A 17784-nucleotide genomic window follows, 5' to 3' on the forward strand; every position below is an offset into this window, starting at 1 on the left:
CTAAATGTATGAACAGATAAACCACCAAGGAGTTCCACAGATTATGCTACTCACTGACAGAGCATGAAAACAAAAACAGCTTTTCCACAGGCAAACCTCTCCCAGGCTAATCTAGTCATAGGTGTAGACTCTTCCTCCTGCCTGTCCTCAGGGGTACGTTTAGAAAAAGGTGATTTTTTGCAGGAATAAACTATACAAATTCAGAACATTAATGGCAGTTCAAGCTGTTGAGCAGACTTTTTTTTGATCTCAGTTTCAGACCCAGCCATGCCCAGGGGACAGCAGGGAGATGAGGGATTATCCCAGGAAAGGCTGAGATTCAGGTGAGCTTTGCTCTGAGCAAGAGTCACAGATTTCCTCTGCTCTGAGAGCCCAGCCAGAACAGGGGGTGAAGATCACAGAAGAAATCAAAGGCCAGGTTCACCTTCTACTCCTGGAACATAAATGCCAGTGAGAGAAGAGCTGATGCAAGTAGGAGTGGTACCACTCCAAACACAGCCCCCAGGAGGGAGGAGGAACAGAGGAATAAACTGGAACCCCCTGTGCAGCCTCCTAAACATGTTCAGCACAGCACACTCACACATGTGTCTGATAAAACTGCAAAGGAAGGGACAGAAAAAGAACCAAGCAGATGAAACTGACTGTGACAAGCTCTTGTCTCAGCATCCACAAAAAGCAGATGAAGGTCACATTCAGGAAGTTTCCCACTGGAAGAAAATAGTTCTAAAATATCTTTAAGATAATGACAGTGGAGATGGCAATTAGAACCACTGTGAGCTGACAGTGCATCAGGGCCAAGAGAATTGCGCTCAAAATGCTACAGAAAATAACAATGACAGTAGCAAGCTGCCAGAAGTCTCCATCACATTTGTCCCTAAAGAGAGGGAACATCATGAGAGTTGACTCGATCTTCAGAAAGTTATAAACAAACTAGAGACCTAAAGATCAACTCACAGCACAAATGAGCTGCTGGAAACATTGATAAATCCTCTTCAAGATCCTGCTGAAAATCCTGTGCCTTATTCATTGTCCACATGGCTGATGCTGTCAGACCACAGAGATGAATTTACTACATTTGTGTGATAGGTAGACAAGGGCTAATCCAAAAGTCCATTTTAAAGACAATGGAAAAAGTTCCCCCAACTTTAATTGCATTTTCATCAAGTTTAAAAGTGATAAGCACTTGAGGAGCCCACTAGATAACCACGGCTACTTGAATATAAAGTTAATGATATTTCATGTGCAGTGAAAGTGAAAGATTGTGGAAGAAAATTAAATTCTGATGTGCTTGCCCTGGCTCTCTGAAGTGTGACAAGCAGCTCTGGAGCACCCACAGCACCCTCTTGGTTTTTGATCCTTTTGGAAGGATTGAGACATTTGGGAAGAGCAGACATTCTCCAGGAGACACTTTTTAAACAAGTTTGCTCATGTTTTGGACCATTTGCCATTGTTACAGGCACTGATACTTGAATTGCCCTTTGAAGTGACTAAATTTTTCCAAAACAGTGCCAGGATTTTAAGATGTCAACACACTTGGGTTTTTATTACTTGTGAAAAACAAGCAAACAAAAAAGGCTAACACTTCACCCCTGCTCAAAAAGTGTCAGTAAATGCACAACAAAAAGCTTCTCTTGTTCAAGACTAAAAACATTTGCTAAGTATAGTTACACCTTCAGTTTTTGTGTTATATTCTTGTGACCAGGAACCTGCTGTTTGGATATAAAAAATCTGCAAGTCATAACATCACGCTATGATTTTTTCCAAGTTACATTTTTTTTTCCCAACCTGTCTATTTTAAGCAAAATTTAATTATTATTCAATGTGCACTGCTAATAGAGACAGAATTATGCAGAATAATTAAAAAGCATATTTATTTTTCTTCCTCTCTCACATTTTAGAATAATTCCAGAATTGGCTAGCCTGTTTGATACTTAATCATAACAAAAAATGATTGTGAACCTTCAGTCAAGGCTTAGGCTTTCCCTTTTTCTGATTTGCCTCATTTTAAGCAGAGAAATATTTCAGAATTTCTTCTAATCAAACATGATGGATACAGCAACAACTGTCTCTGTGCATGCACCTGGAGCAGCAAAGGATGAGATTTTTTGTAATATACACAAAGATATGGAATTGCCTGGAGACTACAAATTTAAACTTAATAAAACAAAAGTATAAAATAAAATTATTGAAAATGGTTTAAGGAATGTTTACATATTACTTAAAACTGAACATTTGGGTAGGTGTTTGACATTTGTTTTCCTTCTTGGAAACTGTTCCAGAATATGAATCCTATGAGACATTTACCATGTGAAAAACACCATGGCTCCTTTATGAGGATATTTGGTTCAGTTTTTCTAAAAATATTAGTGAAAACAAACTATACTGTTAAGGTGACTTTAACCACATGCTAGCTCATCAGTGAATATTATGAAATTACACTGCCTCTTAATTTCAACTGAAAGTCATAACCAAAATATTTAAAAGATGTCAGTTTGAGTTTCTAGACTGTGCTTAAACATTCTATTTCATATATCAATATTTCTGAAAAGATTCTTTAGCAAACGTTGTTAAGGGAAAAAAATTCCAACAACCAAAAACTCACTGAGCCATCCCTACTTTGTAAATCTAATTCATAACACTGCAGCCAAAGAGAGATGTTAATTGCTATTGGTATAAAATTCATGACCACTGACAATATATACTATTTTGGCTGCAAGACTAAAATTCTGAATGTGTGATCAATGACAATTTTAAGATTAAGTGACCATTTGGGATTACATTCATCAATACTAATGGTATCTTATTTAAAAGTTTAATGAGAAAGCTATAATGCATATCACATTTCTCAGTAAGATACATTATTATTGAATTTCAGAGAGAGGCTATTATGAAAAATGAAATAAAAGCAAAAAAAGCCCATTGCTTAAAATGGATTTTCTAAGTGTATTGAACACATGAACTGGACTGCAGGCAGGTGCTTAGAGGACTATTCTTTAGGTAATTCCATCTTGTTTATTTGCAGTCCATCTGAAAAGAGTGTGTCTTTTAAGTTAGATCTGAAATAAGAATAGAAACAGAACATGAGGATACCTTCATCAGATAAGACATACATGGCATTTTCAGTAAAATGCTTTAACATAACGGGACAGTCAGGCCCATGAAGTGATTTTGCTCCTCAGAAGTCATTTATTCACAGTATTTGATGTGAGCCAGGCCTTGTATGTGAGAAATCAATACAAGTAGCAGTTGAAGTAGCAATGATTCATGCTCAGGGTAAAACCTGTCAAAACTGAAAGATGTAGAAAATACACTTTTAGCCCATATTCTTTTGGTAGAGAGGAAGGGAATTATTATTTCTTAGGAGCACAGAACATAGACTTGTTAAAAACAGGTGGGTGCACCAGTTGAGTCTAGTTTGGGGTGAACTCTGGCAGATCTCAATCCAAATTAAAGCTCTGTTCAGCTTTTCCAGCCTTTAACAGCTACTGACACAGTCCCCAATTAGGGATCCCAACACTCCTTGCCCTGTTATTTATTCAGGCTGTCCTTGCTTGTCTTTGGTTTATCAAAACAGCCTCTTGGCTTTTTCCATTCAGCACTCTTGAGGAAGACTTATTATCACCTATTTTGAGAAAAAATATTACTACATCTTCTAAAAACCCCCAAACATTACAATATCACTGTATAACTGGCTGCCACTTATACACTATTTCCAGCACACAGAAGAGATATGTGGGATTAAAAACAACAGAGAGAATCCCAAAACCTTTGAAACACTGGGTTTTTCTGTCTGTGGGATGTGACAGGCAAACTCTTCACCCACAAAGGACATTTCTGGGTCATTTCTGCACATCATCCATGCACAGGAGAGGGACAGGGAGGATCTGATTGTTTCCAGTTTCACAGCAGAGGGTGGAACTTGTGCTTTATGGAAGAAATTGTCCATAGATTAGGGGAACTGCTGACTTAAATAGTGCAACTATTGCCTGTTTCTATAGCATTAGCACAGTGGGATTCCAGTCCCCATGGTTTATTATGGGATGTAAGAACACAACCACGTGAAAATCAGTTATGTTAAGACTGAGTTTCTAAGCTGCTGGATCCCAGAAACTCAGCTGGACACCACCTAGGTCCTCCTGAAATAACAGTATTCATACTTGATATGACAATACTATTGAAAAGAAATACTTTTTCTGTCAATAAACATTTTGTTTGAAAAGCTAAATGCCTTCATTTTTACTGAACAACAGCAAAGCACAATCTTCTTTTTCAATACCAGCTTTGAACTAGAGCCTGAAACATGAATTCTGATTTTTCAACTTTGGCAACTCAGAACAAGGGGAAAAAGCCATCTTCTGCCTCAATTAGAATTATTTATTTGGCTTACTTCTAAAACTTGAGGTTGAGCAGCAATCCTGTAAGTATAAATGGAACAGAAAAACTCAGTAAGTGACTTGAGAAGCAGCAGCGCCTTGTCTCATGTGGTTTATTAGGAAAATTTTTGTTTTAACTGCTACACTAGGCTGAACTTGCATTAATCAATCAACTCATCCCTTATGAAAAACAGGAAGTGGATGCATAAGGACTGGTATGTGACAAGTGATTGTTATCTTACTAGATTTAAAGAAACAGTGGAAACTTACAAATAGGTTCCCATCTGTTTAGTTCAATTTTTTTTTTTTTTTTTAGAGAAAGAAGTTGTGGCAGTTCCAGCCCTGTCCTGCAGACCAACACAGCAACACCTGGCAGAGAGCATCCCCAGCCTCCCATCACAAATACACCAGTTTTTACACAGTACTGCAGGTAGAAGCAGATCCTCCACATAGAACTCTGCTACTTCTAATAAGTGGTGAGGCAGTGACCTGTCTGATGGACTGAATGCAAGGAATGGACTTAAAGGACTACAACTCAACAGGAAGGAAAAGGGAAGTCTTCCAAAACAAACATCAACATCCATGATTCTCACCATAAAACAGGCTCTGTTTCCCACCTTCCATTTGTAGGGATTGGTGGCTATTACTTTTTGCCACATAATTTAGATAAAATCCTGGTGGGACACTGTGTATTCCCATGAATACTCACTCCTGAGGGATAATTCATGATAGTAGGTGGTGTCATAAAATTCATTTTGCCAGATTTTACTACAAAGCACAGGTGAAAACCTTGGCTTTTTATATCTTTTAAATGACTTGCTTATCTGTGGAGCTCTAGAAAGTAAAGTCAAATGCGTGAAAAAGAAGAGCACTATGCCAAGATAACCTACAGCTCCAGCTATTATATTCCTAGACTCTGTCCATCTAAAACTTCCACTCAACATAAAACAACAGCCTTGAAAAGGCAAAAATTTGAGCAGCCTACTTCCATGAATTGCTCAATATCTGACCTTTTAAGCACCTAGTCTTGTCACACCTAAGAGAGAAATAAAATATATCACAAAAACTATTTGCAAGAAATAAGCTCAGATTTTGGGGGTGGATCTTTCTTAAAAATCCCTTATTCTTTTTTCTTAGTGCCCTAAAGCTGATAAAAATTGGTGTTTCGTGCTCTTGACAAGAGATAAAGATGAATGGGAAAGTCTTGTCAGGATCAGGCTTTTATTTATGATCTTGTAAGCCCAGGACTGTGCACATGCATGATTTGCTTCTGGACTCATCTCAAAATGAACAAATGAGAGATGAAAGGTTACCCTGAGGACCTGCAGAAATACACATGAAAAACAAGTTTATCTAAAGAAGCTTGCATTTCTGGAGGAAAAAGGTGATAGCATGAATTCTATATCAGATCTTTACTTCATAGAGAGTGCTACATGAAATATTGTTGGCCAGATTGCTTCTGGTTTAAAAACTCTTTTGTTATTCCTTTGTATGAAATAATCTTGTTGAGAAAATGCTGTTTCCATGTGCTAGGTGACAGATTTCATTTCATCTTCATTATGTGTGTTTCCAAGCCTTGGCTGGGACTGCAGATAATGTTCCTCACAGCCAGACTGGGATAAACTACCTTGAAAACACCTGCACATGTTAAAACCAGTGTTGTGATTAAATATAAGACATAGTGCAAGGTATTTCTTTGCCTTTTAACTTTTTCAGAATAAAAATCCACAAATCAATTTCACTGACCTAGAGGTTTACTGACAACTGAGCATTTAGTTCCCAGCTGCTTGGAAGAAAGATAATGCAATGCAGAACACATAATCATAATTTAAGACTTCAGTGAGTTCTTCCCCTCATGGACTCTCCTAATTTGCAGACAAATTCCTGAAGTTCTTTTCAGTGCACTTGACTAAGTCAGTATCAGAGGCAATCTCTGAAAGCTTGATGAGAATGTCACTTGTTTGTCCTTCATTTGCTGTAGACCATGGTCAGTATTCCCTGTAATTATCATCTAAAAATAGATATTACAGCAGCAAAGTGATGTCAGGCATCAGCACACAGCAGAAAGTAACTTGGGGGTTCTTTGCTTCTAATGCTACATTGGAATCTTGTCTTTAACACACTAAACTGAAAATATTCAGATACACTTTTGAACTATTTCCACTTGATGAGTGACATTTGGATCTAAAATTATTTTTCCTTCATTTCTGAAGAGCATTGTGTTATTCTTCATCCTGATCTTACCATAGGAAATGTTAAAATATATTTCTTTTAAGCTAAACATACTGTTTTATTAAAATTCTCTAGCTAAAAAAGATCAAGATTTGAAGTTCCAATTCAGGAAGATTTCCTTTTTTAGAGAGTATATAAATGCTCATGCTTCTGAACTAGAGCTGAACTTCAATCTGTTTTTAAGCACATTTCTGAACCAAGAGCTAAAAAAATTCACACATAATTATCTTGTACTGAAAACAGATGATGCCTTATTAATAGAAAAGAGAATAAAGTAGGAAAAATTCCTGAAGCTTGGCATTCAAAAGGGCTTTGAAAGCAGGGAAAAGGAAATAACAGCTTGTTTGTAGGGAAGAAAAAAATCACAAGGCTTTCATCATGTGAGGAAAGAAAGGAAATTATCTCATCTCCTTCTTCACTTGATCCTCTGTGGCACATTGTGCTCTGGCAAGAGCAATGGGAGAACATGCCCATGACATCTGAGCAAAAACTCACTAATATCTGGAATAAAGCTTATTTCATTTCATGTGGAGTCCAGGGACAAGTGGCAACAGCCTGCTGAGGGCTGTGATACCAAGTTAACACCAAAGTTTCCTAATGGTAAAAGAATTTCTTAGGACCTTCATTCTCCCTCTTCTGCAAATTCACTGTCCCATTCTTTACCATTAATGCAAGAACAGAGTGTCTGATTTCCATTTTCCTATCAAAACTATAAATCAGATTTTGGAAGTTGTGAATTATACCACCAGAAGAGTGAGAAAAGTTTAAAATACCATTTTAACACAGTCCTTATTGAAAGCAGTAGTGAAATATTCTTTCCTCTTGAAATCTCAAATGGCTTAGATATGCTGTCACCCAGAGTCACATTCTTTGCTCACACCTTGACAGTCTTCAAAGGAAAATCAAAAAGATACAGCCCTGCAAAACTGTCCCCTCCCTGCATACAATAGGCACAATAGTTTCCCTGGTGCTGTGCTCCCACTGTCCCAGAAGAATCAGGAATTCCTGACATCCAGCCAGGATGTCTGAGCTCATTTCCCAAACTCATTTCTATTTCTGAACTGCTGCCTTGCACAACGAGGCTTTTTCAGTGACACCAACCAAATTATGGTGAGCTAGAGACAGAAATGTAGCTCACATGTGCATACAGCTGAGCCATGGGAGCTTTGGCAAAGCCAGAAACCTTGGAGAACTGATGAGAAGCAACCCAGAAAATCCAGCAAAGCACACACAGAAAGGACTCTACAACCACCACAGCCCTGTGTTCCAGCAGGACACACCAGACAGCCCCAGGGCTCCTGTCCTGTCACCTGCTGGCAATGAGCCTGATCCAGAAATCAGTGTCCAACACCTCCAATTCCTTAGCAAAAGGATTTTCTTCCACAATATTTTCATAGAGCTATGCCAAACCAGCTGCTATGCCACATGAAATGATTTTCATCCTTATATTAAGCATAATTTAAATGATCCCTTCAATTATTACTTTTGTATTCAAAGATGGCTTATTTTCATGCAGATTTATGTTTCGTTATGCAGAGAGGATATTCTTAATTGTGCTGAAACTACTGCAAATTTAATTAAAGTTTGCCATTCCAAGCATAAAATAGATTAAAGAAAATGCTGACAACAGTAAAATAAATATCCAACTATTTAATTTAACTCAACATTTATTTTTAATCCAAACATCAAAATAACCTTGTTTCTAATTACAATTTCACGACAAAATGTCTTGAAGAAGTATTTGTCTCTATTTCCCTCCAATCTGCTCAGCTGAAACACACTAGCTTATTTACAAAAATGTTGATTAATAAATCTGTTCCAGCTGTATTACTGTATGTTACAAAGAACACAGATTGATGTATGCAAACACCAATTATAATTTTAAAAACCCAAAGTCTTGACAGCCTTCAAAAGCAGAAATCCCAACAAATACACTGCAGGACAATTATACATCTAAATCAACAAAGAAGGAAAAATAAGAGGCCAACATAGTTAGGTCCAGAGATCTGTGGCAATTTATAGCAGATGGAGAGATCAACTAAATACTTATAATTAAGTTACTTGTGGTTCCTTGAACTGGGTATTATTAGGCTGAACCATGTGCTGTAACTTTGACAATAAGCAAATCTTCAGTTTCATAAAAAGTTACATTCAAAAGAGGTAAGAAAGAATCTGACCTGGTTCTACTGAAACCAGCTGGAAACTCTCCAATTAAGTTATGCTGCTTAGTATTGATTTTAATTTTATAGTCAATAAATTTAATAATTTATAGGTAGCAGCTGGGGGGAAAAGAAAGGTAGACAGGCAGAGTTCCTCTCATCCAGATGCAGTAGTATGGCTCTGACTGAGGAAAAAAGAATTCCTAAACCACAGGAATTATGAACATTAACTTAACCCTTGATGTAATTCAGAAGCTTGAATTTAGAAGAAATATACAGGCTTCCCAAGGCCTTGCATGCCTTTCCTCCAACAGATTTGGAGGAAACAAAAGTGCCTTACCAGTCTAACAAATATCCCAGGAGTCAGAAAATTTGGTGAAAAGAGAAGACTTTCCCCAGTTATTCACAATAATGTTTTTGCAATGTCTGAATAAATTGTCTTACATGATTTTTGGTGCTTCTTCCTTCCACCTCAAGCAACACATTGAGGAGCTAAGGCATTATTTCCATCTGAGTGACAACATGCAGCTGCTGTGAGTTTTAGGACCACCACCACTTCAAAGACACAACCATCAAGGGATGTTTCTGCTCTGGAAGCCACGAGCTCAGCTGGAGCAGTCTGAGCAGCACAAGCCCCATCCAAAGCCACCCAGGACTAACACCAAAAAATGTGCCAACCTCTGCTCATTTCTCATTTTATTGTCAACACAGCTGAGCAAAGAAAAGCTCTAGAGGGAAAATATGAATGCTGCAAACTCCTTCCCTCTATGTAACTTCACTGGGAAAGGGCAGAAAAGTTTCTTTTTGCAACAGAACCAAGACTGAAATACAGAAAGAGGGTTCTACTGCAAACTGATGGGATCAGCACACACTGAGAGCTCTCTGCATGTCAATGGAGCATCTTTATCATGGGGCAGGGATCCATCCCTGCTGTTAACACATTTAGATGTAATAAAGTGTGATGGTACTGTCACATTTTCCTTATTTATCTATATCAGCTATATATGTTAGTACCAAGAAAATCTCAAACAAAGGGGAAAAAACCCATCCAAAATCAAAAATTCAGTAGAATAAATGAGCAGTTTAAGTCAGGATGAGGGTTTATTAAACTCCTTCACAGATTAATAAGCAATCAAGAAGGGAAGTAGCAAGGAGCAAGTATTTATTTTTCAGACAGGAATAAAACTGGAACCCTTCATCAAAAAAAAAACAAACAAAAAAAAAACAGTGAACTGAACAACAGCAGCTCTTTCCTACTGATATAGGCATATTGTGAAAAAAGCTTGATGTGGAATCCAGAAAAACTGGTAGATGAAAACCCTATTTGGATGTAATACCAAGTTAACAAATCACTTTATAGCAACACAGTCAGAACAGACAAAACAACCCAAACTTGTTCAAAGAACCACTGAGTCCATCAACCCAGAACTATCCTTTCATGAAGAGCAGTTCATATTTTAGTAGCACTTTTTATACAAGCACCAATATACACAGAGAAAATTCACAAAGCTATTTCTTTTCTTTCCTTTCTGTTACAAGATTTATTTTAGAAAACTCTACATGGTATTATTGATCAAAACTCTTTTTGACAATGTGGTAGCTTCCAAAATCTCTCAATACTATAAGAAACAAAGAATGCACTGCATTATACAAAAATGCACTGTTTTATACAAGCTTCCAGACTGCCACACTTCAGACTCCTGAAGCCAACAATAAAAATTCCATGACATGAATCAGCCTAGACCTTTGTTTTTTTTTGTATAGTCCATAAATGACCAGTGCAGCTGTTTAAAACAGAAGGAATATCAGGAATATAGGATTTTCACATAAACAGGTAGTAACAGAGCAGTTTAAAGGTTAGAAAACTCTACTGCCAAAACCAGCATGGCACTTCAGAGAAGCCATGGCAATTTACCTTCCTGAGAATATGTCCACACATCTAAATCTAAATACAAACTTCCCCATCATTCAACCAGAAGGTTTTGGAAAGAGAAATCAAGTGCACAAGTCATATCATGTGGAATTGCAAATTAAACATAAAAACAATGAGGTTTTTGGAGTTTTGATTTATAGGCTGTTTGTTTAGGAAAGGCTGGCTTACCTGTTTAACATCATATGCCATAAGAACAAATCTTAAGTCTGGTGAAACAGAGTATCTTGATGCTTTGAAGGTTACCTGCAATAAAGTAAAAGTGAGTTTGCAATAGGAAAGTAATAAGAAATTTTCCTACAGCTCATTTAAGAACTTCCCATTCATAAGACAGATTTGGTTTGGAAAACCAATGTACTTTTCACAAAAGAAGGATTCACTAAATAATTCTTAGTCTAATTAGCTGGTATCAGTTCAATGGCAACAGAAGAATCTGGCTTCAACACTAAATATCAATTAAGAGGCTGATGAGTTTTTTCCAACACTACAAGCACTAAGTTCAAGGATAACAACTTTAACCAATTCATTCCCAGAGGATGAAGGAAGACAATTTGGTTGCAATGATTAAAGGGGGGATTCATCACTGGGTTAGGCCTTAAAGATAATATGCAAGAAAAAGAATAGGTGTGCACTATGTCTCTAGTGCTCTTCTTTTAACACCATATGAACAAACATTTTGCAAAACAACATCAACCAAAGCAAAATTCATTCTTAAAAAAAAAAAAAAATTCTTAGCAGAGAGAATAGTGAAACACAAAGTAGTATTATAAAACTAATAATACTTTACATCCACTCAAGACAACATGACACCCAATTGAATTCAAGATTGTAATTTCATCAAGGAGTAATGTTGATGTCAGAAATAATTTAATGAATCTAATGCATGAGAAAGATAAGAATGTGCTTTAAAGGGCACTGAAGGAAATAATTTTAAATTAATCTCAATACATCTATTTGCAGAATGAAAGGAAAAGGAAGAAATGAAAAATGCAGATAAGAATAGAAAAATGTAGGACAGCAAAAAAATAATAGAACCACAAAGCCATAAAAGGAAAACAAATAAAAAATAGCTATGTAGAACAAGATCTATCTACTATTTTTATTTCTTAAGCATCTTGTTCTGCTTAGCCTAATCCCACCACTAAACTAATGAATTCAACATAAAGGTACACAAGTAGGAAGTCACAAACTATTACATTCAGAGTAGCTAAATTGCAGTACCTGGGGAAAAAAAGTCCAATTAACTGAAAAAATGCAATATTTTGATCTTCAGATTAAACTCAGGTTCCTAGGCAATAGAGTTAGAATCAAGTTATCAAAAATAATTAAAGCAAAAAATATTTTTGAAGATAAACTGTTTGATTCAGCAGCAAAATGGAATCCAAAGTAAGAAGATAAATCTGCAGTCTTGAGAAAGAAGGAAAAAAAAAAAGACAACACACCTTAAACCATCCTTCTGTATCTACAAAGCTCCAGAGCAGATTTCTACTGTGCCCAAATTTGCTTTTATGAGTTAATCATCTTTAAGCAGAGACTATGTTAATCTATGAGTAATATTCTCTTTTCCTGGCACTTCACTGAAAATATTTTCAGATGTGAATTTTGTCTTCTTTCTAGCAGTTTATTAATTATTGCCCCACTACCTCAGCATCCAGCACTATATAACCCAGGCAGCTTTCCAAATTTACTCCCAAGGAGTGCAGCTCCTACCATTCACACACTCAGGAGGAATCTGCAGTCCCTGATTATGGCACACAAAGGTCTGAGGCTCTTCCTGCAAACTCCTGAGCAGCTCCAAGCCACTGGCAGCTCCAGGCAGCACCAGCAACAGCTACTTGCATATTCAAGTACAGGGAGTTTTGGTTTTGGGATTTAAAGTCTTTGAATCCCACTGGCCTTGTTTATTCAGCTTCCCCTACCTGCCACACTTTATTTACCTCCAGACACAAGGTATACATTCAATGTCAAAAACTGTATGGTAATGGGTTTGGGCAAAATAGTTTTCTTTTTGTTAGTAAAATGGCACAATTCTTGGTAAAAGGAGTAGAAAGCTGTTTCATGCTTTTTAATGTTTCACCTCAGAAACAAGAAACTGAAAATTAAACCAGCAGAAATTATGTGCTTATTGCCAAAGCTGATTTCTTTAAATTATCACAAAAACATAATTAGCCTATTTATTCAAGTTGGATTTACAAGCAATCTTTTAATGAAATAGGGGTTTAATTCTAGTAGAATTTCAGAGAGATTTAAGTGACTTAGAGTAACTACAATTTACTTAAAATTCTGGTTTTGAAGCGTTGTTTTTGGTAAAGACAAGGACAATTTTGGCAATTAATTCAGGAACTGCCTGCTTATATGCACAGAAGAAACCCTCATACATTAAGAACAGGAAATTAAAACCATCACATGACTCATCCCTGCTGCCTAACACGGCAAGTAAACTCATGATGTGTGTCACTAAAACAAAAGGAAGAATTCTATTTTTTTTCCCCTAAAACCATGCCTAAGGGATTTCATCAACCAGCAGCTGCCTGACTCCATGGCTGAGATCAGATCAGCTGGTAAAGGGATTAAGAGGAAGTTCCAGTCCCTGCTGTAGGAGATGAGATGTTGCCACACAAACTTCTGGGAGATCATCTATGGGCTCAGTCCCTACAGGGATTAGACACATTTATTCATTAAAAAGAAGCTTGTGAGGATTCTGACCCCAAGGGTTTGTTCTCTTCTCAGGGGAACACACTTTTGAGTTTAAAAGGAAGAGCTGTGGAAATACCACACTGGAAATACACTGGGAATTAAAACCCCCCAGGTGTCTTGTTATCCAAATCCACAGGATGGCTGTTCCACGGGTCAGCATATCCACAATTTCTCAAGCTTCTTGCTTTGTCAGGAGCTATTTAGCCTTCATTAAGGAAGACAGACCTAAATGCTGCCCCATGTGACTACAACCCTATGGGTTTGCTGTGCTTGATCTCTAAGAAATGGAATTTTGGACAAATAAACTCTGAAATTGGGAGAAACAGAGCTGCCTAATGAGGCAGGGTCCAGGGATGCAGAAGCAGGGCTGGATTCCTCTGCATCACTGCTCAGTATCAGGCAGTCAGGGACTGGGGTGGTCCAACACTGAGCACCCCAGGGACATCCTAATCCCATTCCAAACCCAACAGAGGCAACACAAGGGAAAAAGGGAAGGGAATTTCCTTACATCCCAATACCCAGCCCCATCAAGAGCTGAAATCCCTGTGAAAACCATCAGCTCTGTGCAACCAGAAAACACTTGGAGTGGAGAAACTGCTGTAATCCTTAAAGTGGTTAGTCCACACTATTGCATAATTCTGAGACAATATAAATGTGGGTTTTTAAACACTTGTACACTGTCTTCTCTGCTTAATTCATACATCTGCCATCCATTTTTCCTACATTGCTGCATTTGACATAATTTCACTTTTTCATACATAAATGATCCTATATCTGATCTTTCATTCCTCACTCGACCAAAACCCCCACTGACTGTAAAATCTGGTCTAGCCATATGAAACACTGTACTTCCAGGTTTCTTTGAACACCTCACCTGGTAAGAGTTTTAGTTCTTCTCCTGAACAGTGATGCATGATGTGATGACCCCAATGGTCTCACTGCCATCATAGATTGCAACAGTAAAAGCCAAATCCAGGCAAAAAGAGAGAATTTGAACAGGCTTTTGTCCTTCAGCTTCCCAGCTCCCTTCGCTCATCCACCTTTCAAGAATTGCTAAAATATAGTTTTGCATGGAAAGAAGAATTGGCTTTTCTTCCACCTTTCTATATGGGTGCTTAAAATGGAACACAGAATTCCAGTGAGCAATATATTCTCAAGTTTGACTTCCAATGTCAATGTTTCTTTCATTTTCATTTTGCCTGTTGTGTGTGTTTTCAGAACACAGAAATACCTGTTACAATTGTGTTGAAGGGAAATTTTAGGCTTGTTTAGGCTCTGCACCTCAGCAAGGGCCCCTAGGATCAGCTCTTTCTATTTCTCCCTAGTTCTGATGTACTGGCAACTCTCTTCATCTCTCACATACTATAAAACGTTTGGTTTACTGGTTTTGTGGATTTTAACTACTACGACATTTAAATCAGTGCCTTATTCATAATCTTTTAAAAACATGGTATAGAGCAAACAGATGAAATTATCTGTAATACAGTCTAGCTCAGAGTTGTAAAACTATTTTTGTAACATGTATACTTTACAGTATTCTTCTTCCATAGTTTCAGTAGGACAGTTTTAAGTGAAATAATATATCACAGTTAAAACTGATTTAAAGAAATGTTCACTGTTGTGGAATTTACTTATTTGTCTGGTTTGGTTTTTTCCTTTAGTTTTACCCCTCCTGCTGATTCAGTTTTTTGTGCTTCTATTTTCCCCAGAAACTTCCATCTTCCACACTCCTGTTATCATCCTTCTCCAATTTTTGTTTAGTGCTCCCTTAACACACATTAAGGCTTTATTTTTTTTTAATTATTATTCATCCAGAATTAAATATTTTAAAACCTTCAGGAATGTTACTTTAGAGCTTGGTGGCAACCAAAAGGAAATTACACATCTCTCTATTGCACACCTACATCTGTATCAGAAATTTAACTTCATGGTGTAGCAGGACCTCAGTGGATGGGAGTTCATCAGCATTCACAGGTATCCAGCTCAACTTATCAGACAGGCATTGGCCAAATGGCATAAAAGGAGTCAGGAGGGATGGAATACAGGAGCTGCAAGAGGAGAAGGCATCTGGCATGTCACAGTTCCCTTGGGAGGCACCAGCAATCCAGGAACAATGGGATTCTCCTGCACTGCCACTGCTGTCACCCAAAGGAGAAGATGGACCATGAGAGAGCACAGAGAGGGGAGCCCAGCAGAAGTGCTTGTAGCACTGAAAACAGGAAACCTCTGAGAAAGACAGGTTGTAATTAGAAAAATGTGCTATAATTGGAATGATGAAAAATCTGGGTTTCCAAGGTTACGCTTCTTAATGCGGAGCTTCTTGTGTCACCTGAGCATTTAATCTAGACCCAAAAATGCTGCAATGCCAGCTCTTGGAACTGTTAACCCTCAGGTTTCCTGCCCAGTTTGAAAGATAAATGTGCCTTAAAACATGATCTCAGCTGACTTCTACGCTATGGATTGGTGGCTCTCAAAAACAGGAACCAAATTCCCCAAACCCACCTGGAACTGTAGGACACAAAACCAGACAGGAACCAACCATGAGCCTTGCACCCTGATAGACAATAACATCTAACCAGTCCATCACAGAAGGTTTTCCCCTCACATTTGCCAGGAACATTCCCATAATTAACCCTTAACTATATCAAGGAACAGTCTTACCAGGAATATTATTTAGAGAAATTCCACACGGAGTTGCTGTAATGTGACAGTTTTGCATTTTTTTATGGTGAAACTTCCTTCACTTGGATAAAAAACCAATGGCCACCACCAAACCACAGTGACTGCAAACCCTTCCATCTGTCAGGCTTTCCCATTCAATGCACAATGGTGCACTGCAACAATAAACCCTTCCTCATAAAAACCCCTCTGCTGAAAAGCTGTGCTGAGAGGATTATTGGACACTTAGAGCAGCATGGGAGAGTAGAGAGAATGTTACAGTGTTCATAACCACCTATTTACAATGTGTGGGTCATTAAAATGTCCAGTGTCACAACAACTATTATTATTTATGTAGTTATATAATTTTATTTAATGTATTTACTATTATTCACCCTTTCATTAATCTCTTATCCAAGGTTCTTAAAATATAAGCATGTAAACTACTCTTGCAATTAAATCTACATTAATCAGCAAAGGAACTGTAATTGCATTATGATGGTGCACTGAATTTCCTGTCAAAAGGGCAAGGGGGTGTGGTGGTGGGGAGCACAAAACAAAACAAAAAAAAGTACCACAAGGAAGAGAACAAGTAGGGCTGTTGATGAACAAGGCTCTGTAAAACACCACAAACAGTCCCTGCCAAAAGCCCTGCTCAGACTGAAGCTCTCATTCTCTGCTTTTGGCTTGCACAGCTGGGCAGCCACAGCCTGCCCATGAGCCCTGAGCCAAGGCTGCTCCTGCTCTGCCTCCCTGCTGCCACCAACAGCAGGCAGCAAGGTCCTTCCCTCTCCACCTTCCTGTAAAAGATGCTCCAGAAAACACAACAGGCTCCAGGGTATGCTCCTGACCAGCTCTGGAAACAGGTGTGAAACTCAGCAATAATTGCTTGCTGTGGACCACAATGCAGTTTCCCTTTGAGCTTGAAAGGAGTGGAAAGGCACAGGAGTCAAGTCAGGCCAGTCAGGGTGTTAGAAGAGTCTGAAGTGCCCAGCTGGGAGAAAGCTGGAGTAAATACAGGACCCTATTCTAGAGCTCACAAAATGCAAACAATTCCACTTGTATAGCCTGGTACTGAAACAAATCAGCAGATTCAAAATATATCCCACCATCCACACAAAAGATTGGAGGAATCACAGAAGACTCATTGGTGACAGAGGATCCAGAGTGTTAAGGTCCATGCATGGTATCTGAACACATGTACCACAAGAGCAGAGAAACTGAGGGCTAATAAAACTCTAAACACTTCCATAATTACTGCAGCTTTTTTTCAGAGTGAAAAATGAAGGCAAAACTTCTACAGGTTTCTTTCAGAAAATTCAACAGATTTGGCAAGTTTCATACCAGAACACACAATCCCTGCACACAATTTCTATCCTCTCTGTGTTTGCTAATTCCATTTTGTTTTGTGCTTAAGGGCTGTAAAACTGACTTGAGGAGCTGAGCTAGAATAAGGAGCCAGATGGACAACTTTCCCTGAGCTAAAGAATCCATGTGCTCCTCCAGTCTCTCCTGTCCAGCTCGTGGCTGGGCTGTGTGTGAGCTGGTAACCTGCTCTTACTGACCTTGTGGAACAGCTGATGGCAAAAGCATTAAACAAAATGCTTGCTAAACACTGAAATTCCTTAGCTAAATGTGGCATAATGCCACACTTGGATTTGGAAGTGTAATGTGTAATAAAGTATTGATAAATGCTGACAATCTGGTAGGTTTGTCACTGAGGATCATGGTGATA

General features: G+C 38.1%; 1 protein-coding gene across 3 annotated transcripts in view; it reads right to left on the minus strand.

Moving 5' to 3' along the window:
- The window catches only part of DPP10 (dipeptidyl peptidase like 10), a 410129-nt gene that overhangs the window by 98404 nt on the left and 293941 nt on the right, over positions 1-17784 (minus strand). For all 3 annotated transcript variants that reach the window (XM_056496455.1, XM_056496456.1, XM_056496454.1), the window contains exon 5: positions 10866-10940. In XM_056496455.1, coding sequence (XP_056352430.1) covers positions 10866-10940 — 75 coding nt within the window. The remainder of the gene's footprint in view (positions 1-10865; positions 10941-17784) is intronic.

The sequence above is a fragment of the Oenanthe melanoleuca genome, chromosome 7 (genome assembly GCF_029582105.1).
Source record: "Oenanthe melanoleuca isolate GR-GAL-2019-014 chromosome 7, OMel1.0, whole genome shotgun sequence".
Lineage (NCBI taxonomy): Eukaryota > Metazoa > Chordata > Aves > Passeriformes > Muscicapidae > Oenanthe > Oenanthe melanoleuca.